The 23966-nt window shown below is 51.8% G+C and overlaps 1 protein-coding gene across 1 annotated transcript; it reads right to left on the bottom strand.

The window, feature by feature from the left end:
* Window positions 1–1052: 1052 nt before the first annotated feature.
* On the bottom strand, window positions 1053–6285 carry FOXF2 (forkhead box F2). Its single transcript, XM_050892621.1, has 2 exons — window positions 5083–6285; window positions 1053–1219 (listed from the first exon to the last, which is right to left on the bottom strand). The coding sequence occupies exons 1-2, from the start codon at window positions 6095–6097 to the stop codon at window positions 1053–1055; spliced, it is 1182 nt and encodes a 393-aa protein (XP_050748578.1). The 5' UTR covers window positions 6098–6285.
* Between the last annotated feature and the right edge of the window lie 17681 nt (window positions 6286–23966).

The raw sequence follows: 23966 nt of genomic DNA on the forward strand, positions 1-23966 counted from the left end.
TTGCGTCCACTGCCCCGGGTATTTCAGAGTCTTCCCAGCAGCGGAGGAAAGCAGGGTGGGAACTGGGTGAGGGCGGGCGGTGCAGCCCAGAGACCGCGGCACTGGCCCCCTCGGGTCAACCGCTCGCTCCCCTCCTCCGCCTCCAGCGGCTGGAGGATTTGGGGTTGCAGCTTTAGCAATCTCGGATGCTGGGGTGGAAGAGTTTTCCCAGAAGGAGCCGAGGGAAAATAAGTGCCTGTCCAGTGCATAGTCGTTTATATACATTTTATTGGAAAAAAAAATTTGTACATCAAAATATTTTGGCAAACTGTAAAAAGTATACATAAGTGCAAATATATTCTCCTTTTAAAGCAATAGTGTGTGAGTATACACGAGATTTATTTAAAATAATTTTTTAAAAAATATTGTGGTAGAAAACAACTTTTGTAAAAATAAAAAACAAAACGTTGTATTGCTGCAATACTGGAAAAAAATTGGAACTTTTCTTAAAGTCTATACACGAAAGGGCTAAACAATACTGTTTTAATAATATCGATCGGTCGGTGCTGAAGTCCATACAAAGTGTCCTTGGTGGGGCCCGGGGAGAGAAAAAAAATAAAGAAGTAAATTTCCTGCTAACACAGCAACGGAAGGGGGAGTCCTCGCAGGTGCTGAGCTGTGAGAGTTATTTTTCCTATTCAAAGACACTTTCTCGTATAAAAATATATCGAATTGTTCCCTTTCCCAAAGCTCGATTCTTTAGGAGATCGCAGAAAGGCGGTTTATGATTAAGGTGGTCAGACTTGGCATAAGGACATCTACGTCCCACCTAACCCAACACATCACACAAGGCATTTTTTTCTTTTAGGAAGAGCTTTGGAGCGTTATATCGGCTGTACGTGTCCTTCAAAGGATGGAGGGGGACCGAAACCACTGCTTCCTTAGGTAATTTTGCTAAGTGACTCGTGTACTATCAATGCTATCAGAGTGCACATTACATTTAATCTGCGTGGGTCCGTCTATACCTCGGCTCTGTTCAATGCCACCTGATTGTCTCTGTTGGGGCGCTGCCTTCACATCACGCAGGGCTTGATGTCTTGACAGACGCTTTGATGGTGGTGATGGTGGTAGTAAGATCCACTAGCGGACGGGTGAAACGAAGAAATGCCATTAAAATTGAGGACAAAATCTTTCCTGTCACACACCGGGGAGGGGTGATGCTGGTAGCGAGGCAATCCCACTGCAAGAGAAGGAAACAACAAGAGCTGCTCAGAAGTCGGGTAGCTCTGCTCGGGCGGAGCAGCCCTTTCTCCCTCACCCTCGGGGAGGAGAGGCTGCGTACAGCGGGGCTGACACACTGCTGCCTTTCCCCCGGTCTCGGCTCCCACCCGGCAAGGTTTGGGAGCTCCTCTCTGGCTTTCCTGGCAGCGGACTGGGCGCTCCCCCGGGGCAAAGCCTGCCCCGCTTGCAGGGCAGAAAGAGCGGCGGGTCCCGTCGCCCCGAGCGAGGAGGGGACGTGGATCCCCCGGAGTCCCCCATCGCCCGCGGGTGGGCTCGGGGCTGCACCCCTGCTCGTACGAACCCCCGTGCCTGCTCTGCGGGAAGGTTGTAAATTACACAACCGTGTGGCAGGCAGGCTGAGGAGAGGGAAGGCGGGCGGAGGTGGATGCCCACGGACACACGCATGGCCGCATCCCGGGTGCACGCGTATCTGAGAGCATCCCTCCCGTGTGGGCACACACGCACTGCTGACTGTCTGCCCCTCTGCCTGCGTATTTGTCAGCGTGTAGGGTTAGGTCAGCCTCTGCGTGTGGTGCAGATGAGGGAGTGTGTGTGTGCGAAGAGACGATGCCACTTGCGTGTTTTTCTGGATGCGCCACAGCCATTTGAACCTGATTCCCGTCTTTGCTGCCTCTTCCCCCTCCCTATCCCGTTCCTGGGAGGTTTTTGCTTTTGACTTGAATGGCTGCAGGTTAAATTTCAACCACGATCCGTTTGTGTGTTGATACTGTATTTATTTATGTGTGTGTGTGTGTGTGTGTGTACGAGCGTGCACGCCTATTCGCGTGTGTGCTTTCATAAACGTAAGATACAGACCGAGGACACCCTACGGTTCATCAACAACAACAAGCGAAGTACATCCGTGGCACTGACATGTAAATGACCTTGCAAATTCCCATTTTCATTTCCCACAGCCTAAGGCAGCCTTTCGGGGGACAAAGTCCCAGGGCCGCGTGGGAGATCCCCCCCCCCCAGCCCGCGCCGCAGGGCCATGCTGGGATCTTTAGTCTGGCAGGGTTCCTACTGGATCCGGCGGGGAGGGGAGCATTGCCTGAGCAAGGCCCGCAGGGTAGAGCCAGAGAGGGATTTGTTTTGGCGTGTGGATGTCAAACTCGGCTAGCGAGATCCTGACAAATCTGACTGAGGGTCAAGGAAAAAAAAAAAAAAAAGAGAGAGAGAGAGAGAAAGAAAAAAAAAAGCAGAAAAAGAAAGAGAAGGAGAGTGGGACATTTAAAAAAAAAAAAGAAAAAAAAAAAAAAAGAGGACGACGTCCCCGGTTTTCCCCAGGATGGCGGAGCCGAGCTCTGGCGGCGGCGGCGGCCGGCGGCGCGCCCAGCCCGTCTCCTCCGGCACTGTCCCCTCCTTCACCTCGCAGAGCTCACTTTATAAAAGTGATTATTTCGCTGGATTTCCTCGGCTTTCTAATAACCCTGCTGGTATGCTCACCATAAACCGGGGCACTTTATTACAATCCTGATTCAATCATTTAGCAGGATTTAATAGTGTGCGAAAAAAATCTCCCCCCCTCGCCCCCCAGCTTCAAAATCCTTTCAGCAGAACCGAGCCTCCTGTTTCCAATTTTTTCCTCTCTTATTCTCGGGTCTGATGCAAATTCAAGGTTTAAGTCCGCCCTGTCGCTGTCACGAGTAGAGGATTATTGACCGATCAACAGCGATTGCCACCGAATTTGCTTTGTATTTAACTAAGAGAAAGGGAAAGGCGAAATTCACTTGCTACTGCTTTTGTGGGGAGACGTGGAGAAAGATTATTGCTGGTAATAATTACGAATGAAGGAGCTAGGATCGTTTTTCACCATCTCCTTTCACTCTACTAAAACGTTTGCGCCGCAGAGATTTTACGTAGCACACACGAATGAGGATTGGACCATGCAAAAAAATAAAGGGTTGGGGTTTTTTTTAGTTAATCAAGGAATGGGGATGGCTTCCACTAAAGTCCTGGGCCCAGATCCTGAAGCTGTAGAAAACAAGCGGAGAAACGCCGTTTTGCGAAGTGGTGGCGTTAAATCTGAGCTGCGGCCGTTCGTCGTCGGCATTAAGAAACCATCCATCGGTCCGTCTGCATGTATATCCGTCCTTGAACAGAAACAATTCGGACTGAAACCGCCCCAGCCTCGGAAACCGTGGTGGAGGCTTCGGGGGTACCAGAAACCTTCCTCTCCCTGTCTCTGCTTTTTGTTTTGAAGAGCTGTTCTTGGGCTGCTTCGAAATGAAAATTTCTCTTCCAGGAATCGCTTTTCCCACCTCGGGTGTCTGGCAGCCGCCACCCAGCCCCGCACCCCGGGCCAGCCCCACTCCCGCGCCACGCGTGGCCCCATTGGCCCTGCGCGGCGGCCCGCGGGGTCGCAAGGAGTAAAACAAACAGAGAAAAAAAAAATCCAAAATAAAGGAAAAGAGAAGAAAAGAAATAAAAAAATCCAAATGACAACAACAAACCAAAGCAGAAATTCCTAACGGTAAAGGTCCGCATTTCGGCAGGGGATGCCCTTCTGAACCCGCCGACCTCTCGCCCCGGCCCTCAAAACCACGTGGAAGGACGACCTGAATCTCCGAAAAGTGGGTTTAAACCTCACCAGCAGCAGAGCCCCGTGGGCACGGAGGAGCCCATCTGGGGACGCCCCGCGTCCCCGCACCCCTCTGCGCCGAAACGCCGGTAAGACGGCGACCCGCTCCGCAGCCGCCTCTCCCCAGGCTTCATTTAGAGTTTGAGGGTTTTTTTTTAAGGGGGGAAAATTTGCAGCCGCTTGCTCTCCCCTGGCACCCCGCGTCCCTTCTGCGGTGATGGCAAAGCGGCTTGCCCGGCGGCTGGGCTCCCAGCTCGCCCTCCCCGCGGCGGCAGCAGGCTGTGGGGAGGCCGGGGCAGGCTGCGGGGCTCGCAGGACAGGAGAGTGATTGACAGGCGCCCAGGGAGGGGGCGGGAGGGGACCCAGAGCTGAGGGTCGCCTGTATTTGTTACTTGTTGAAATTCCCATAAAATTGAACAAGACCCCGCTCTCATAGGGGTTAAGTCAGGCTAAAATCCTCTTCGGTGTGGTCCAGCCCAGACTGTCTTTGTTTGCTTAACCTCCGGGACCCACGTTTAAAAGGGCTATTTGGAAAATTTCCCCGTAAGAGCCCAACATCTTTTACCCATTTTTGTGCTCGGATTTTTCTGAGCAGACATTGTCTGTAATCACCGGCCGGGGGGGGGTGGGTGGGAGGGTGGGAGACAGAGACCAGAAAACTCTTTCCCTCCGGTTGCAGAAATACACTGGATCCGCTTTAATCTCTCTCGCATTTTTCGAAATAAGCGGCTTGGGTTTTTTCTCCCCCCCGCAGGGCTTAGGGGATAATATTTAACGCCTTTTTTTGATTACTCCCGCGACGCGTCTCCGCGGACTGCGGTTTACCGAGGCGGCGGCGATGGCTGGCGGCGCTCCCCGCTAAGTGAAGCCGCAGCCCGGGGCGGCGGGGCTCGCCCCGCTCCCGCCGCCGCGCACATGTCGCCGGCACCGGGGGGCACGTGCGAGCCGGGACGGAGCCGGGACGGAGCCGGGCTTTCCTCGGAGCGCTCCTTCTTGGCGCTGGGCACGAAGGAGGGATGCTCGCAGCCGTACCCACAGCCCCCCCCCCCCCCGACACCCCCCTTGTCCCGAAACAGAACAGCTCCAACCCACGCGTATTTTCCTCCCTCTCGCAGACAATGCCGCTCTTCTTCCTACGCCGCGGAGGTCGGGGTTTCCCCGCGCGAAACTCTCGTCGCCGGAGAAAGCCCCGCCGGCGCCGCGCTTCCCGGTCCCGTCCCCCCCCCCCCCCCGGTCCCTACCTGAGAGGTCGTCGCGGGGGCTCTGGTGCAGGTAGCCCTGCTCCAGGGAGTAGGAGGGCACGCTGGAGTGGATGCCGGAGGAGGCGGCGTTGGCGGCGGGGAGGCCCTGCTGCTTTATGTAGGGCGAGGCCCCCGAGGCTGTCCAGTGAGCCGAAGGGCTCGTGTAGGGCGAGTGGCACTCGATGGCGCTCGCCATGGCCGGCGAGGAGGGCACGGGGCTGCTGCTGCTGTCGGGGCCGTAGTCCCCGTTGGCAGTCACCGGGCAGCTGGCCATGTAGGTCGAGCCGGGGTTGGGCGACATGTGCGGGACGTGGTGGCCGCCGCTGAGTCCCTCGTAGCCGCTGGCCATGGCGTTGGGCATCATGTCGAGGTTGTAGCCGTTGGAGTGGCAGGCGAGGGAGGCGGGGGGCGCCTGGAAGTCGAAGCCCTGCGGGAGGATGGAGGCGCCGAAGCCCAGCCCGTTCATCATGCGGTACATGGGCTTCAGCGCCTGGCATTTCCTCCTGAAGCCGCGGGGCCGCCGTCGGAAGGAGCCCTCCTCGAACATGAACTCGCTGGCCGGGTCGATGGTCCAGTAGTGGCCCTTGCCCGGGCGGCCCAGGCCCTTGGGCAGCTTGATGAAGCACTCGTTGAGGGAGAGGTTGTGGCGCACGGAGTTCTTCCAGCCCTGGTAGGAGCCGCGGAAGAAGGGGAAGCGGGCCTGCAGGAACTGGTAGATCTCGCTGAGGGTCAGGCGCTTGGAGGGCGAGCTCTGGATGGCCATGACGATGAGGGCGATGTAGGAGTAGGGGGGCTTCTCGGGCCGCCGCAGCCCCGAGCTGGCCTTCTTGCTCTTGGAAGACGCCGCCGCCGCCGAGGAGGAGGAGGAGGAGGAGGTGGAGGTGGAGGAAGAGGAGGTGGAGGTCTCCAGGGCGGAGGAGGGCGGCCGGCTCATCTGGAGAGCTCCGGGAGCCGGGCTGCAGGAGCGGAGAGGGACGGGGGGCTCCAGCCGCTGCTGGCCGCTCTCGGTGGTCATCTGGCGGAGGGAGGGGAATGGGGCAGGGTGGGGTGAGGCTGGGAGGGAAGGGGGGGAGCCGGGCGGGGTGGGTACCGGGGCGGGGGTGCCCCGCAGGGGGAGAGCGGGGGGGCGGTGGGAGCTGCTGTCCTCCGGGCACCTCCTCAGCGCGGCGGGCGGCGGCGGGGCGGTGGCAGCGCCCTGCGCATCCCTCCCCGCGGTCCCTTGCGCAATGGCTCCTCTGCTTTCCGCCGGAGCCAGGCACTGGGCGGGATGGACCGGCCCGGCCCCGGCCCCGGCCCCGGCCCCGGCCCCGGCCCCGGCCCGGCCCCCGCCCTCCCTGCGCCGCGCCGCCCGCGGAGGCTCCGCTCAGGGCCGCTCCGCTTCCTCCTCTGCCCCCCACCTGGGGACCATCCCGCTGCCTAATCCGGCAAGGGGAGGAAGCGCAAGAGCCCCCCCCCTCCAATCTCTTCCGCACTGTTATTCTTTCATATATACTTTTTTCTGGCGTAAAAGGCACAGCGCGACCGCCTATCAGTTCCTTCAATCTTGCGCTTTTTCCCCCCCCCCCCCCGCAGACCCCCCTGAATCCGGCCGAGAAATCAGCAGAGATAGAGAGGGAGAGGGGGAGCGAGAGGGGGGGAGCGAGAGACCACCCCCTTTCCAGCTGGCCTCTGTCCACCCGTCATCTGGGCAGGAGGCGCTGCTGCCGCCGCCGCCGCCGCCGCTGCTGCGGCACCACCGCCGGCTCGCTCTCGCTGCCGGCCCCGCAGCACGCAGCGACACCGTTTACTGCCTCCCCGGGGCTCCCCCGGCCCCGCAGGCACCGGCCTGCCCGCTGCTCCCCGGCACGGCCCCGGGATGAGGGGAGCGGCTGCCAGCCCGAAGCTCCGCCGCCGCGCCCCGGGGCACACGGGCACTGATGCCGGCGGGTGCGGACGTGGGTGCGTGTCAGGGGGTCGCCCAACCCTATGGAGCCCCAGGCAGCGGTGTCTGCTGCTCCTCAAGCCTGCTAGACCTCCGGTTTTTAAGACTTCTCGCTACCCCTTGCCACCCCCCTATAAAATGCAATTCATTTTATAGGGCAACAGGGGTCGAGTCCGAGGACCAGGGATGCGCCCTCCCTCCGCCCCCCGGGGACGTCCCCTCGGTGCAGTGGGTGGGTCACGCGTGCTGGCAAACGCCGTTTGCCGGAGGAAACGGGGCGCCGGAGGGGGCAGGGAGGAGAGGGGCCGGCGGAGGCACAGGCCGGCTCCCAGATGATGGAGGAGGCTCCAGGATCCAACTGGAGACGGAAGGAGGACGGCGGCAGGACGAGAGGCAGAGCAGACAGGGATGCTGGACCAAAGGCACGGGGGTGGGAAGGACGCGGGCAGAGCGGGATGCCGTGTCGGCGTGCCTGCAGCGCTGTGTGTGTGTGTGTCTGCGTGTGTGTCTGTGTGTCCGTCTGTCTCCAGCGCAGCTCCGTGCTGAGAGCTCGCTGGTGGGTACGGGCAGGGAGGGGGTGGGGCTGGTCCCAGACAGTGACCTGCAGTTGAGTGGAAGCAGGCTTTTTCCATCAAACTCTGCCTGGATACCACACACAGAGCCCAAGTGTCAGTTTACTGCCCTGAGCCCGGCTCCTTTTCCCTAAGCTCCACAGTAATTAGACAAAGAAAACCTAAATTAACTGAACAGGCGTCGACAGCTTCCTCCAGATCACCACTGCTGCATACATGGGAATGTGTCCGAAAATGGCTTGATTGTATCTGAGGATCAGCTAAGAAAAACACTACCAAGCCCGGCAATGTTTACTACACATTTCTAATAGAAAAAATAATCGCCTAGTCGATAGACCATGTTTACCTTTCCTGAGGCATCGATTTAAATTGTTCTCATCGTAAAAAAAAGAGATGTATATAGCTATCTATCTATCTATCTATCTATCTATCTATCTATCTATCTCTATCTATCTATCTATCTCTCTCTCTCTCTATCTATCTATCTACCTACCTACTTTTTTTTTTTTTCCTGGAGGGGCAGGGAGGCCGACGTGCGATTCCTGATCTCGTTGTAACGACTTATTTGGAATATTTTTTTAAAAATATCCGTGCTTTTATATATAAACATCCTTCCCTGCTCTAGATCGGCGAGCGAGCGTCCTTTTTCGCCTTCCGCGGCGGGACGTCTGTCTAAATGTCACCTTTGAATGACATGTCCAAGTAATTTCTGCGATCTTCAGGAGGCTAAACGCATTAAAGGCAAGGGGCGGGGAGCGGCAACGTTGCCTGAGAGTCACTCTAACCTGCCCCCGTTTCAGACAGTTCGTTCTGATCATTAATATTAGTCGAGCGGGAAGAGGCATTTACTCCCAAGACAGATGTCACGATATACGAAGGTGTCGTTGCTTTCTCCGCGGTGCGAGAGAGGACGGACAATGAAGCAAAGCCGGGCAGGGCAGCCCCGTGGCAGGGAGCCGCATGCTGCTTCAATCGTGACTTGACACAGCCCTGATACGACAATCGGGGCTAACACATTCAGTCAGCCGCCTTCTACCTGTTAGCCGTGTCCTCTTCTTCGCAGCAGACGCTTGTTTGAAACATAGCATTAAGAAGTCTCCAAGACATGGTCCTGAGACTTTAAAAGATGGTTTGAAGTGCCTCTGATTAAACAGAAGTGCATTTGCTGTTTGGTGGAGATGTTTATTTTGGTTGGTGTATCCATTTCTGAGCTGATCCCAGCTTTGGAGCACAACCGTGTTTTTTTACCAGAGTATACGGAAATTAAACTTTTTGGCAGATTTGGTTACTCAGATGTTGTTCTATAATCATCGTTTTTATTCTAGGAAATCTCTTCATTATTGCGGTTTCAGTTTCATGTTCATAACATAGTGCCCTCTGCTTCGTGTGCTAAATGAAATAACTTAGACTAAACCAGTTGAGAAAATAGGAGACGAATATGAAAGATAAATGTTTACGGTTATCTTGGAGTCCTTTTTTTTTTTCTTTTTTTTTCCCCCTCTTTTTGTTCTTTTTCTGTTCTTTTCCTCCCTTTTTTTTAACTGCGTGCTTCAGGCTCTTTCCTCTCCTCTGAGGTCCTGCAGATGAGAAGCGTTTTTTCAATTAAACCCGAGACTGAAACTTAAACAAATCCCTCCAGTATTGTAAAAGTGCGTTTCCTTAAGCCCTGGAGGATTTTCCTCCAACTGTCAGTTTCAGGGTGCCTGGATTTAGATCTCGATCTACAGCGGCTGACAGAGATCCCTTTCCGCATGAGGGGCATGCGGGCATTTTAACGAGCTGGAGGAGCCAAGCAGCCGCAGCGGAGCGCCCGGCACCCGGCCCCGGCGGCCCCGGCGGCCCCGGCGGCCCGGGGCGACCGCCTCGGGCGAGGGGGGGAGGGAGGGGGGCAGCCCCGCCGCGGCGGAGGGAGCAGCAAGGCCGGGATGGGAAGGGACTCGCAGCGGTCTTGCACCGTCCTTTGTGCTGCTCCCGGGACCTCTTGACTTCTCGGGACCTCTGGCAGTAGCCGTGCGATCCCGATGTTTGTTTGGAGAGGTTTTTCCGCTTTTCTTTCGCCCCCCTCCTTTTTTTTTTTTTTTCCCTTTGCGTACGCAATGGGCAGCAGGCGTGAATCTTTTTATAGACGTCTCCCTGAAGGTTGCCATCAGGACCCTTCTTCCCAGCTTCTGTTGAAGAGTCGGTCTCTCTCTCCTTTCCCGAGGTAGAGGAAAAGGGGAGATGATCACGGCAGCTGAGGGGTTGAGACACCTCCCATCTCAAGGGCAGACAAGGACATTCAGCACAAATGCAGGGGCCTACATCTCCTTGTGGGAAAAAAACCAGCCCGACCCCAAAAGCATCACCAGACATGCTCCCTGCACAGAACGGGCACCTCTCTCGTAGCATTTTGCAGGGGCTTACCTGGGGTATCACCACATGGGTTTGGCTGGCTTCCCGTGAAGATACCTTGGGAAATTTTTCCGCAGTGCCTAGATGTGGGGGGAGCCAAGCCTGGGTCAGAACACCTCCATGAAGGTGGTGATCGTGAATTAGTAGGGTCGTACCTTTCCCTTTCCTCCCTGGTACCCAACTCTCCCGTCCGGGGCAGCTTTATTCAGTTCCCGAGGACGGAGAGAAAGACCAGGCGAGAAACAAAGTTTGGGCGAGAAGCCAGCCGAGGAGCAGAACCTATTCGCCTTTAGGGAAGTGTTTTCCAGGGGGTAATCGGCCTCAGCAGATGGGAGAAGAGGTGCCACCCAACCCTCCCACGCTAGACAGGCAGGACCCTGGCTCCCGGGAGCGTCCCGCAGGGAGCCGGGACTCCGCGGGCCCCAAGGGCCGGAGGACCCCGCGGAGGGGAAGTGCGAGCAAAGACCGGGGGCGCGATGACATCCCCCTCCGTCCCGCACAGGTTCTGCTTTCCCAGGCGTTTGGTCTCTTCAACGGGCTGAAAAGAGTTTCTCAGCTTTTAGACTTTCCGGGGGGGCACCTACAGCCCAAGATTTTGTTGCCGTGTTGACCCCCCATCCCTCCCAGCACCTCCAAGACTGCCTCCATCCCCTGCATCCCGTCCCGTCCTCATCACTGCACAGGAGCCGTGGCAGAAAGACACCCTGCGAGCCTGAGGTGCCCACTCTCCGTCCGAGATCGCTATGCCCAGGGTTTAGCAAAGCCGACTTGAACCCAGCCGCGAGGCTCTGCTGGGGGTGCCGAGGGTTGTCTGCCGGGACCCACCGGGCTGCCCGTCCCGTGCGCCCCTCGATGCTTTCGCCGCGGTGGGACACAGGAGGAAGGGGGTCCCCAGATGTGGGGTAACGCAGGGGCTCCGACAGATGGAGGAGACCTGGCCGCCCTGCAGGTACCGTGGGTGTCGCAACAGCCCGTCGGAGCTGCGCGGACGTCGCGGCGATTAAACCTGCACAAAGACACGCTCCGCGTATAATAATAGCGTCGGTTTTGTAAGTGTCAGCCCCCGAGTACTTCCACCAAGTGTTTGTGTGGGTAGACTTTGCTTTTCCTATGCCAGATGACAAAGTTAAAGATTTTATCCCCTCCCAGCTCTGCACAGCTCCAACCGAACTTCCCGGAGCATCAAAATAAACCCCCTACAGCGGTCAGGATGTAGGTCACCTCTCTAAAAGGAAACACAACCCTTCCAAAAATATAAAACATCTTTGACGTAAAAAAAAAACCAACCCAACTCTTTTGTCTCCGAGCATCCTCTGTCGGTGTAAATAAAACGTGACAGGCGCGGGGTAAAATAAGAAGCGGGAAGTTTCGAGATCAGAGCAGAGGCGAGGTCCCCGCGCAGTGCGGGCAGCCGGGCGGCGGCAGCGGAGCAGGCAGCTCGGGGCAGGTGGAGGGGTCTGCCGCGCTCCCGGTAAGGAGGCAGGCTGCTGGCTTGGGCAGACCTCCGAGGGGACGCCGCAAAAGAGGTGGGTGTCGGATCCGATCCCCCTCCCCACCCCGCACATCCCGGTCGGGTCTCAGTGGTAAAGGCCGCGCAAGAGCCAGCAGCGACAGTGCAAAAATATTAGCGGCAGCCCTCGTCGTAGGGCTTCACCGTGTCTCTGCAAGGCTGTAGGAAAAGCCACCCCCTAATCCTGCTCTGCATACCCCATTGACAGCCGCGAGTAAGGGCGAACACGGTTTGGCCCGAGATCTGAACACACGGTACCTTTTTGACTGGCTTCTCCCCCGCCCAAGTTTACATTCCGATCAAATGAGATTTCTGACTTTACACATTGTCAATAATTTTCATACATGCGCCGACCTTAATTACTTTCCATACCATTTGCAGCAGACAAATAGTTTCAGCGGGGCGAGGGAGCCAGCGGTGCCCCCGGCTCTGGCGGAGGACTGCGCTTTTCTCACTGCTCCCCGCCGCCCCCCGGGACCTCCCCCCCCCCCCCGAGCCCTCCGGCCGCCGTCGCCCCAGCCCCAAAAGCCCCCGGCGGGGCGGCATCCCCTTCCCGCAGAAACCCGCGTGAAAAGCTACACGGGACGCTCCCGGCGCCAGACAGCGGGTCTCGCCGGGTGGGCAGCGAGGGGGTAGCCATCGGGCGGGCTGGCTGGGATGACAGATATATCGGTAGCATCGGAGGGGGTGTGGGTTTGTTTTAATTTCGGAGGAAGAAAGGCCCGGAGCGATGCGCGGAGTCACCAGCCCGGCCCCGCCGGGCGGCCCTGCGCGCCCCTCACCCGCGTCGTGGCGGTGCCCGCGGGCCGCGGAGCGGGGCTCGCCCGCAGCCCCGGCCCCGCTGCCGGGGAAGGCACTAATCAGGAGCAGGTTTCCCCGCTCTCTCCTTTCCTCCCCCCCGCCTTCCCTCCCCTCCCAGCACCCCCTTCTCCTTTCGTGAGAGGTTTTCATTAATTTTTAAGTAAAGCCCATAAAACATAACGACCCACTCAAAGGTAGGGCCGAGTTACTGAGTGCCGGATTATTACATGATTTACGAACATAGTTTGGAAAAAAGTAATAATCCAAGCTCGCACCTCGGGAGCGAGCCTGCCAAGGCCGGGCACGGCTGCTGCGGCCACGGCCCCGCCACCTCCCGCCTCGGCGACGCTCATTAGGGCCGGTCCGAGGTGGCGGGGGCAGGAAACCGTAAAGCCGATTTTACATCTTTTTTTCTTTCTTTTTTTCTTTTTTTTTTCCTTTTTTTTTTTTTTTTTTTTGGTGTGTGCTTTTACAGGCTGTATCTCCCGGCCTCCCCCCCCTCCATACACACCTTTTTACACCGGTACCTCCAAAGCCCTGGGTCTGCTACGATCCCCCACCGGATCAAAGGGGAAGGGGGGAGCGATGGTGCCTCTGGGGTCCGTCCCCCCCCGCCCCCCATCACCCTTTCTCTTTCCCTCCTCCATCCGGGAGGCTTTTATTGATGAGCTGCCTCCGAGCCCCCGCACGAAATGTCCCTGAAGGGTTTAGACAATTCATCAGCCATCACTTTCGGTATCTGCTTCCTCCCTTTCAAATACAATCCTCGCACACCACGCTAGGAGGGGGGGAGCATACTTGAGACCAGAACAGCTACATAATCAACGTCAAAATGATACCACTGACCTTTCGGAAACATGGAGTCTGGGCCAAAAAACCCTCCACATGATTTACTTTTCCTTTTTTTTCTTTAATTTTTTTTTTTAAACTTTCACTGCCACAGTGTATACCCCATTATTGCTTGCTTTCCCAAATTCATTAGGGCTTTGCGGCATGGCAGAGCCATCTCTTCCACCGCAACGGGGGGGGGGGGGGGGCAGCAAAAAAGAAAAAAAAAAAAAGTGAGGTTTTAAAACGATGCCCCTTGCAGGCTGCTCCCCCTCCCCGGGCACGGAGGTGGCTCTCGAAGCCGCAGTGTCTCCGGGCGGAGGGGGGGGGGGGAGGGGAGCGGGGGCCGCCGGGGCCCCCGATCCGCCCCAAGGGGGAGACCCCCGGCCCCCGTGGTGCCGGCCCGGCCTTTCCGCTGGGTGGCGCTGGGCTCCTGGAAATGGGGGCTCCGGCAGCGCCTCACCTGCCGGGGCAGGGCGGACCGGGGACCCCCCCGCCGCCCCCCGACACCGCTGCCCCCAGCTTCGTCCCCAGTATGCACCTTTCTCCAGCAGTTCCGGAGCTGGTCCATTTTAAAAATACACCTATATGGGTTTTTTTTCGCCCCCTACGCAGATGAATTACGCCACTGCACCGAGAGGAAGAGGGGGGACCCCTGCAACCCCGAGGATTTCAAAGGCCCCCTTGTTTGGCTCTCGTGTCGTCCCTGCCGATAACGCCAGCCATGCCTGCTTCTTGCCACGAAAATAAATTCCCAGGCTGACAGGCGGAGAGGGGCAGCGCGCTGCGGCGCGGGGGCCCTGGGAAAGGCGGCCCCGCCGCGGCCCCCCGCCCCGGTCCCGGCCCCCCCCGCCGCCAGGCTGGGTTTAAACATCCCCCATCGCTCCAGAAGCGAAAACTCTCGCCTCGGATTTGTCCCAGGGCAGGGTAATATCCTCTGCTTATAAAGACCTGCGATGCCTTTTGAACACGAGGCTGACATCCCACTCACGTTATGTGCACGTCTTCATCAAAACTTCGAGGAGAGTTTTTTATTGTTTGGACCGAGGGGAGAGGACGGGTGAGATGTGTCGGGGGGTTCAGGTCACACGGACCTAAATAAACCCCTTGCTCTGGGGCTGGGCGGTGAATAGGGTCTCTGTGAGCCGGGGGCTCCTTCTGCCACCGCCAAAGGGGGAACCTGCCAGACCACCCCGGGGCAGCGGGGCTCGTACCCCCGGGGCGGTGTGTGCGCCCGGGCGCAGGTTGCTTCTCCCTCGAGGTCTCCTCGGTGCGGCCTGGCACCGGGCCTGGCTGGAAGGGGAAAACGCTTGCGGCTGCTTGGGTGCGAAAAGCCGTTTGAACGGCACCAGGGAAGGGGCAGAAAAATGCCCAAATTGACAGAGTCACGAAGGCGTTTTACTCCTCCTCTTCCGCAAAACCAAGCCGCCTTTAAAGCTGTATGTTACGTGCAAGGCAACGAATCCCTTCGAGCGCTAGATATAGTTAAATCCCGTTCGCTTCCTTGTTTTTCAGTCTCCAGAAAACCAAAAATGCAAATAAAAATAAAACAGAAGAAAATGGATATGAGGGAGAATTTTTCCTTTCCCTTTCCTTTTTCCTTGTCCTTGTTCTTCTCCACGAAAAAAAGATTTCCATCTTCTTCCCACTCCGAGAACACTGTCCTTTCTTTGCTATTGCATGTGAAGATGCTTGTCTTTCCTTGAGCCACTAGACACAATAGCGGTGTACTTAACCCCTATACTAGCTCACTATTAGCAGGTGGGCTGCCTTGAACACTCTCTTTCTGAGACCTGTCCCTGCCCACCACTTGCCGCAAAGCTAGTGTAAGTGGGCACCGTGGTGGCATTGCCTGTGGGCTGGGTTTTTAGGCTGCTAGGCAAGAAAGGGGTCCATGAATGAGGAGTGGAGCCCTGCACAGGCAGGGCACAGTTCCTGGGGTGGGGAGTGACGCTGTGTAAGTGCAACAGTGAGTTCCTAGTGTGTGGAGCTGGGCTAGATGTGGGCTCCTCTCTGCAGGTGTAGGCTAACCGTGCATCTGACTACCTCAATGGATCAGACATAATGGTTTGGAGGCTCTAAAGACATCTGAGAGTGAGCAGAAAAAGAAATGAAACAACAGCCATGGAGTGGGTGAGAGGCAGAGACTTCCCACGGGGAAGCCAGTGCAGCTCTGCTGCTCCATGTAGTAGAGAGGATACAATGTCCTGCATGTAGTTATTCAAATCCTGCTGTTATTTGAATTAGGATTTTTCCTCTCCTCCTCCTTCTGTTTTCACGAAAAAGGAAAAAAAAAAAAAAAAGCCTGTGGGCCTTAATGGAGAAGGAGCGTATCTGTTTAACAGAAAACATCACATCTTTTGCCCTCCAAATTGAATCTTATTACAAACTCTCTCTGAGAAACGCTGGACCCAAGAGGACGTGCCCTTTTCTCCAGGCTAGAAGAATGCTAGTGGAGCAACTGATTGGAAGACTAAGCTGCTGCCAAAGTTGTCCTGCCAGTAACTAATTTATTCTCCAAAGGATAACTTATTCCAACTCCCAAAATCTGCAGTGTGGATCCAAGGGGAAATTTGGCTCAGAGGAAGTAGCACGTTCAAGTCTCTGAGCTTCAGAAACATGAATCTGTTGCTAGGGGTGGAGACATATCATTGCCTTTGAAAGTTTGAGCACTTGTAGCTCTCTGGCCCATTCATCTCGCTGGGGCACTTGGCTGTAAAAATAACTAGCGGTGATATTTGTGCACATCCGGATGATGTCCCAATGGCTGTCTTTCTTTTCAAACTGTCTCTAGTTTTATTCTAAAGTTATTTCTTCTTAGAGACTGGACCTAGCCCTGCAAAGTGGTACATTCCCAGCTGAAAGTTAGGAACAACAGGCTTGTTATCAATTACTTAGATCCTAAATGGAAAAGCATAAAAGATTTTATATATATTGGTGCAGATATATATATTTACAAACACATACAACCTTCACCTATGTATCTTTATATATTCATACATACAACATATACATAAAACATTTACATAAACTCACTAGTAAGTGCAGTCCAGACTGGCTAGCTATGTGTTAAAGGAACAAGTGCCATGTACAATTACTTTTCGTGCCCTCGTGTTTTCCTCACCTGAAGCTCGCTCCAATTCCAGCAGAATCCATAAAAGTCATCTTTCCTTCAGTGGCAGTCAAGTTGCATTTGCAGCATCCTGTGGGCCACTGAGTGATGTCAGGGTGACCAACACAGAGGTGAAGGCTCAGCCAACGCATTTTGAAAATGGTTTTTTTGCATGAGGTACGTCCAATGTAACTGCATTTGTATTGGTAGACTGGGTACATTGGTAATCTCTGCTATGAGTGAAAAGGATATGGCAGGGTAAGTATTTTCCATATAGGTGAATGGGTGATGCCTTTAGCTTACAGGGATGTGAGAGAAAGTTGCCTGATTTTTCCAGCTGCTCACCTTCCTCACGCATACCACTGCCTTTTGGGACTTCTAACGCATGTTGTGATGGCACAGAGAAATTCTCAGATTTGAAGGACTTTTGCAATCTTGACATTTGTTATCAGTTGCCATCTGAGTGGATCACTAAGCACTCTGAATTGCTGACAAGTTGTCTGCCTCCCCTGGCTAGATCTGGTGAGGAAGCAAGCCCAGCAGCAGAACGAGGGAGGAGAGATGAAAGACTGGGAGACGAGTGAACTCACCAAAATGGCTGTTCAGAGAAAGGAAAGGTGTAAAAGCTTATGTGACCAAAGAAGCCAACGCTAAAACTAAACCTCAGCTCTAAACCCAGAGAAAACTTGCTGTGCAGGATAATAGGATTATTTCTTATGCTGTTGGCCTTGATTTTCCACTCACTTCCACTGCTATAAACAAGGAGTAATTCAGCTAAGTTAATGAAATTGCGTTAGTGCTAGTCTGGTATACAGAGCTTATTGAAGCCAATGGAAATTTTACTGTGAACACAAGTAAAAGCAGGAAAAAAAAAAACCTTAAAGCTTTCCCCCATTTTGCATGTTATTTATATAGCAGCATTAATCAGTAGTAATATCTCAGTGCTATTGGAACAATGCAGACACATTGAAAAAAGTGGAAGTGGTGCAGTTATTTTTGGGCTCATGCCATTGGGTGCAGTCCATTTCTGTGGCCGTGAGCTGGTTCCCCATGAAACCACAATGAAAGGGTGTTCGATTGGCCTTGCTGTCAGGAGTTGGGGTGGAGTTTGAAGTAGCTGACAAGTGCATTAGAAAAAATAAATATAACTGGAATGCTTGGGAAGTTAGCTCAGCCAGAGCTAGAAAATCATTTGGACTGCTGTGAGAAGGAATATTTGAAAAAGTGATTCAGTAGGAAAATGCTTGGATTGGCTATTAATCCCCAGTGCTGAGCACATTTTTCTATATTTCTGTAATTGTTTTATTGCCAGCTACTGTGGGACAAATGACAAACAACATCTGGTCACAAAGCCTTTTCAGAGTGATGGAAAAATCACTATAGCAGCAATTAAAATGTTTAGAGTCAAAGAATAAAACAGCATGCAGCAATCGGGTGAAACAGAGCACACTCTACAGTCAACAGTTCCCCCCCCCCCCCAAATTTAAATACAGCGGTGCCAGTCTGAGTTGTATGACCCAGCGTAACTGCTTTCTCAAGGGGTTCCTGCAGACTCTCCTGACCCATCAAACTCAGCAGCACTTTTGCCTCAAATTTTGACTGAACCTAGATGAAGCTTCATGCATCCACAGCTGTTCTTCTGATGAAAAATACACGTTTCAATTAATGTTTCAGTATCTTTGATAAAACATCTTTAGATTTAGAAAGCTGAAATTACATTTGTTTGTTTCTATTTTTAGTTCTTTGCCCTCCCTCTTTTTTCTTGATTTTCTTCCTTCCCCCCCCAAGTGGATAAATGGGGAATGAAAAGAGGGCAGTGAAAATTGTTTCCAGTTTATCTTACTTCTGAACACCTTATGCATATGCTTAATTTATAGGTTTATCCAGACAACTCTTGAATAAAAATAAAGACCCCACAGTTACTCCTGTACATATATATAATTTTATACCCGACACGTATGAAGAAACATGGGTGGATGTTTACAACTCAAATCATACGATTTTTTTGGTTTACATGAAACCATTTAAAAGATCTGTTCAATAGCTGAGGTGTATACATCAGTAGAATGATTACCTTTAAACTTTTGAAACTATATTTCAGCAACAATTTCCTTGTCTACAACTTTACAAGGCTGTAAATAGCCCCTGTGTGCATAATGAATTCTGACATCATAGGCCAGGGTTCTTATACACAGCAGGTTTTCCAGAACTTTTATTAGCAAGTTACACCTTGAGGCGAAACGAAACCCCCCAACTTTCTATTATAAATGTTACAATAAAATGTTCCTTTGAGTTTTCCTAGAGCTCAATGTTCCTTCTTTCTTCCCGTTCCAAGTCATTCTTTCTGCAGCGTATACGGATTTGATACAGTCAGATTACATGGAAAATGTGTTTTGCTGCAGACATATTGGATATTAGGTATTGTTACAAGGCATTTTTTATGGCTAGGTTTGCAGGACCAACGTAACAAGGTGATAAAGAACAAGATTTCTTGCTCTTACAATACTGTACTCACGGCTGTTGCTATTCCTACATAGCGCATGTGTGCTGATTTTATTTTGCCAAGTGCTGGGTGTAACGAAGCTCGGGTGTAACGAAGCTCCAGTATGTTACAACCAAGGACTGGGAGGAGTTTTTTCAAAAGATTGAAGAAATACAGGCAGAGATAAGCGTGCAATGAAACTATTCCTTGTAGCCTATCTGTGTTTCTTTTCACCCACTGCTGTGGCTAGCCCACCTAACAGTGCCGTTCTAGGTTCTTACATAAAAGAACACAGAGCTGATGCAGCTATAGTGGTCTTTCTCCTCTGCATTCCCACAGTGTGGTGCACAGCAAGGCCAGGCTTTGAAAACACAAATGTATTGAGCTAGATAAAGTACTGTTGTACGTGTGATTTCCTTTTGATCGCTAGTGCTGTTCCCGGCAGCCAGAAGTGATCCCAATTAGAGAAAATGAAGAGACATCCCTTCTGTCCTCTGCATTGCCACTGGGCAAGTCACTTCAATATAGATTTCTGGATAGTAGACTAGTTAAGGTGATGGGGATGCTTGAATTAATCAAGAAAGCACTTCAATATACGCTAGTTTCTAATCATAGGCTTTCAGTATTTTCTGAAGCAGACTGCATGCCTAGGTGAAAAATGCAAATGGTAGCATGTCCTCACTGTGTAACCTCTCCTTACAGCTCTTCCTGTACAGAAAGGATTTAGCAACAGTGTGACCAGCAGCTCACTGTGCACTGGAATAAGAAACCTAGGCAAGGTGAATGGGTTTGTCCCTGCTGTTTGCCTTCGAAGGTATTTATACAGATGGCTGCCTACTGAATGTATGATGCTGTCAAGCAGCCATGCAAACAGCCCCCATTCCTGTTTTTAACACTAATTTCCCCTTCACTTTCAATTCTGTACGTGCTTCTATGTTTCTGGGTCTCCCCTTGTCTGAATTACCATATTCCACACTGAGACTACGTATCTGAGGCCAAAGGGCTTGGTTTGCACACTCCCTTTGTGCCTTCGGGTTGAAAACCTGTGGACAATGCGCAGCCACTTTCTCTTCAGATTCCATTTCACCCGGGTCTGCGGAAAAGCAGAGTTCTCGGGCGAGAGGATCGAGGCAAGTGTAGGCAGCACCACGTCTCAGCGCTAGTGCCTGGGCTCCTATGGGGCAGCAAAATTCACTGTGAATCTCTGTCAGGAAACAGTTTTTCTAGCAAGCTGATACTCTTCTCCTTTTTCAGTCTCATCAAGCGAACATCAAAAATGATGAGAGAGTTTTGCTTGGCCCATTTCCTATGGCAGCAAAGCATCTTCCCAGCGTTGCCCCTCCACCTCCCCAGCATACTGTAAGTTTCATTGTTGTTGAAGTAGGTTATCTAGAGGTCAGTAGGCTAACAGGGTGTTTGGATTTCCTAAAATTGTGCCTGTCCTTAAACGTGGCAAATCAGATTGTTTACACACCGCTCCGTGAACCTGGACTGCACACTAAAAGCTGCACACAATGCTGCTATTTCTGCTTCCCTGCTCCCTTCCCCCTCGATGTAGGTATTTCAGCTTTCTGGGGGGGCTCATTAAGGTTCATAAAACACAGTAAAGAAGCTGGCTGGAGACACTCGTAATTCTACAGGTCCACCATGTGGGATATGCAATAAAAAAAAAGCATAGCTAGAAAGAGATGTCCTCAATAAAAGACTTAATTGAAAGCAGCCCTGATGGTCAAAACGGTATCGAGAGGAAGGAACTACCGTGACACTCAGGTTTGCATTTGTTTCCTCTGACACTGATTTCCTGTATGGCTTTGAGCAAGGCACTTACTTAATTTCTTCAGAGTTCCATTTCCTACCCATAAAATGGGGATAATAAGATTGCTTTTCTTTTATTGTCTTTTATCTTACCTATTTGGACTGTGAGTCCTTCTGCACAGAGCCTGTCTCTAACTAGCTAACCCTATCCTTTTGGATGGTTAAGATACCAGTGTTACACTGTCAGAAGCCAGGCAATATCTCTGTCCTCTTCTGCTACTCTGGGGTTCAAGAGGGTTTTATTATCAAGTACAGGAGTGGGTGTTACATTCTGCTCCTCTTCCTAGACCAGCAAAAAAGCCCCTTTGCAAGAGCTCACTTGAATCACTGAGGGCACTTTCAGGGCTTGATTAAGAACTACTTTATCCCTATTTACCCCAGTGTACTTTCACTGAAATAATTTCATTGGTTTCACAGGTTTTTTTCCTTCTGTGTTTTCTCAAGAAAAATATACCCATGAAAGATTGGCTCAATTCATATTCTAAACTGGAAACTTTCCACTAAATGTCAACAGCTTTGGACTGAGTACTAGAAACAAGAAAGAACCTACTCCAAAAAAAATTTTTAACTTCTAAAGTAGTAATAATCATAAAACAGCCCTAGTTGCAGGGAGTGACATTTATATGGCTTTGTGCTCTTCTTAAACTTAATATTCAAACTCAATCTTAACTTTGGCTCCTGTTCCATCTTGAAAATACAGCATAGCATGAACACATAATACTCCCAGTATGTTTTCTTGCCCATCTGTGCCATAAAGATAACATTAGAAATCACACATTACAAGTTCACTTAGAGATTGTGACTCAAACATTATATGTAAGAAAGACTGTAGGTGCATGGGGAAATTTTGGAGCAGAAAAGTCAGGAGTTAGTTTTGGAGATGCTGAAAAATCACAGGAATTTTCAAAACTTCTATATCCACCTCAAGGGTACAGGAAGTTAAGGAACTCTTAATGGAATATTGAAAAATGTATAATAAATTGAGCTTATGAGGTTCACATCATTCTGTCTTTTTGTCATGGCTTCATATTCTTTCCCTCCTTCTGTGCATGCCTGGCACCCAGCTGGGAACCATCCAGGGTCACTGTGGTGAGCACCAAGTAGTGTGAGGAATCCATCTAAATGCAGAAGAAATAGACCATACAGCAAAGCAGAAGCCTTTCCCACAGCTAATGCTCATCCCATCCCTTTTAACTGTGCCTGTGTCAGAAGGGTGCAGGAGAGATGCTATGGCATTAGGAACTGCACTAGGGACAAAGGACCTAGCACCCACCCCAAACACACACTTGTATAAACATGAGAGACCAGTCACAGAACCACCAGCTGCCTGCTGTGCTGAAGAGACCGGTCTGAGGGAATATAAGGCCAAGGGGGGTGGATGCGAATGCTCCGAGTCTGAGCAGCACAGTTTTTTTCAATATACTGCTGATTAAGGCAACCATAAAAATGAGGATGGCCCACAGGCTGAGGCTGTGACTATGTTTGAGGGGAGTGGGCGAGTGGGCAGGCCTGCCTGCCTTCTCTGGTTTGCAAACAGGGGGGTTGCTGTAGCACTTGCATGGGGTTTTTAGAGCAATTAAATGGCTGATGAGTACATGCAGTGTGAGTTGTGCCTATCCCCTCTGGATAATCTGGGAGAGACAGAAGAAAAGGAGTTGTCATCTCTAGCAGAAAGTGGTCTGATGGATGTCTGAACCTCATTGCTGTTTGGCTTTTGTAGTGTGTGGGTTAGTTCTTGGTATCTTTGAAGTTAAAGCTGAGTGATTCTTTATTAATATGCTGTTAATAAAAGTAGTTGAGGCAGAGAGTGTGGGTAACACAAGTTGTGATTTTGTATGTGAGTCTGTGAAGGACTTGTCCCAGAAGAAGAGGAGGAGGTGCCTTAGACAGTGCCATGAGTGCACTGTCTAAAACGCTGAGAGAAGAGGGGTTGTTGGTGGCCAGAGAGGTTGTTGGTGATCAGTGGCTGCCTTCTGAAGGGTGCAGAAATAGCCCTCAGACTGCTCCCCATGTTGTTCTGGGTAGTAGGACAGATGCTTAAGCCACAATTGGAGATATCATGGGAAGATGAGCTGTGATAGTGTTCCTCTGACTGCTTTCTCTTACGTCAATTCAGAGGTACCACAGCCAGGTGTGATCCTGCCCAGACTGGAAATAAGTCTGGGGCTTGGGGGAGTCACAGCTCCCGCCATTGCCCTAAGTGGAGAGCCAGGCAGGGACAGGTAGGTGCCAGAGGGGAACGTGTAGCTGAGCAAAGGGGCCTGATAGAGTTGCTCTGTGTTTGCTGGGCATGAACTAGTGCTTTGAGAAAGCTAATTGGACGTCATCTTTTATTTCTTCTAAGCAGGGGAAAAGCATTTCTAGACAGAAGAAGACTGAACTAGGCTTGAAGGGACAAGTGATAAGAGTCCACAGGTAAATTAGTATCCTGGCACCTGTGGAAGGGAGAATGGGGAGCTGTACGAAAGACATCAGAGAAACAGGACTGAGAATAATAGGGCAGTGAGCTGAGCACTTGTGACCTCTCTACACTAGCGCCAAGGGTATGGCAATAAACAAGAAGAATTCAAAGCCTTAGACCACAGCCAAAGCTACAATATAAGAGGTATCACAGAGACCCAGCAGATGGGTTGTATGACTGCTATATCAGAATAAGTTGCCTTGGAAGGGAGACGGGGGAAACAGAAGGGAAGGATTGCACTGCATGCCAAGAATACATATACTTTCTCCAGAGAAGAAGGGATGAGCGACAACTTCACTGAATGCTTCTAGGTAATAAAAGTAATGATCCAGAAGGCTCCTGGAGGTCACAAAACTGAGTGGAGGAGGTAGAGCAGAATCTAGTTTTGAGTAACTACTAGACAATATTCAAAAATACAACAGGACAAAACTAATCAAATTCTTGGAGTGTGCTGAGAATATTTAACTGTGTAGGAATGCGGAGAAATCTGTAAAAGAAGATGCTATTATATTTCTGGCTCTTATTGTTTGGAGGAACTGACAAAGGATCTGAAGTTTTGAGGTAATTTAAGTGAAGAGGACCACCTGAAATAGCTTGAAAATGGTGGTGGTAGAGCACCTGACCTCCAGGGAAAGGATTATGTTAAAGCAATGGGGGGGGACAATAGACTTGAAAAAAGCTGCCCTCAACAGACTGGTTAGTGGAACTGTTTTGAGAAGATATCTGGCTTCTAAATCAAAGGTGGCAATGAGAGTGTTAGCTGAATTGGTCCCCACTTCTATGCTTGTTTTCAGATCTAAGCCTTTCTCTATTATGCTCCAGTTCTGTGTACAGCTGCATTTATTGTTTGTCATCTTGAGGTTTTTCAGCATTTCCCATACACATAAAACACAAACATCCAAGGCTAAAGAAAGAATTCTACAAACAACCTTTGCAAAGGCATTCAATTATTGAGAATGGGGTGGAAGAAAGGTAACTCATCATTTCCTTC

This window comes from Gymnogyps californianus, chromosome 2, assembly GCF_018139145.2.
Source record: "Gymnogyps californianus isolate 813 chromosome 2, ASM1813914v2, whole genome shotgun sequence".
Classification (NCBI taxonomy): domain Eukaryota; kingdom Metazoa; phylum Chordata; class Aves; order Accipitriformes; family Cathartidae; genus Gymnogyps; species Gymnogyps californianus.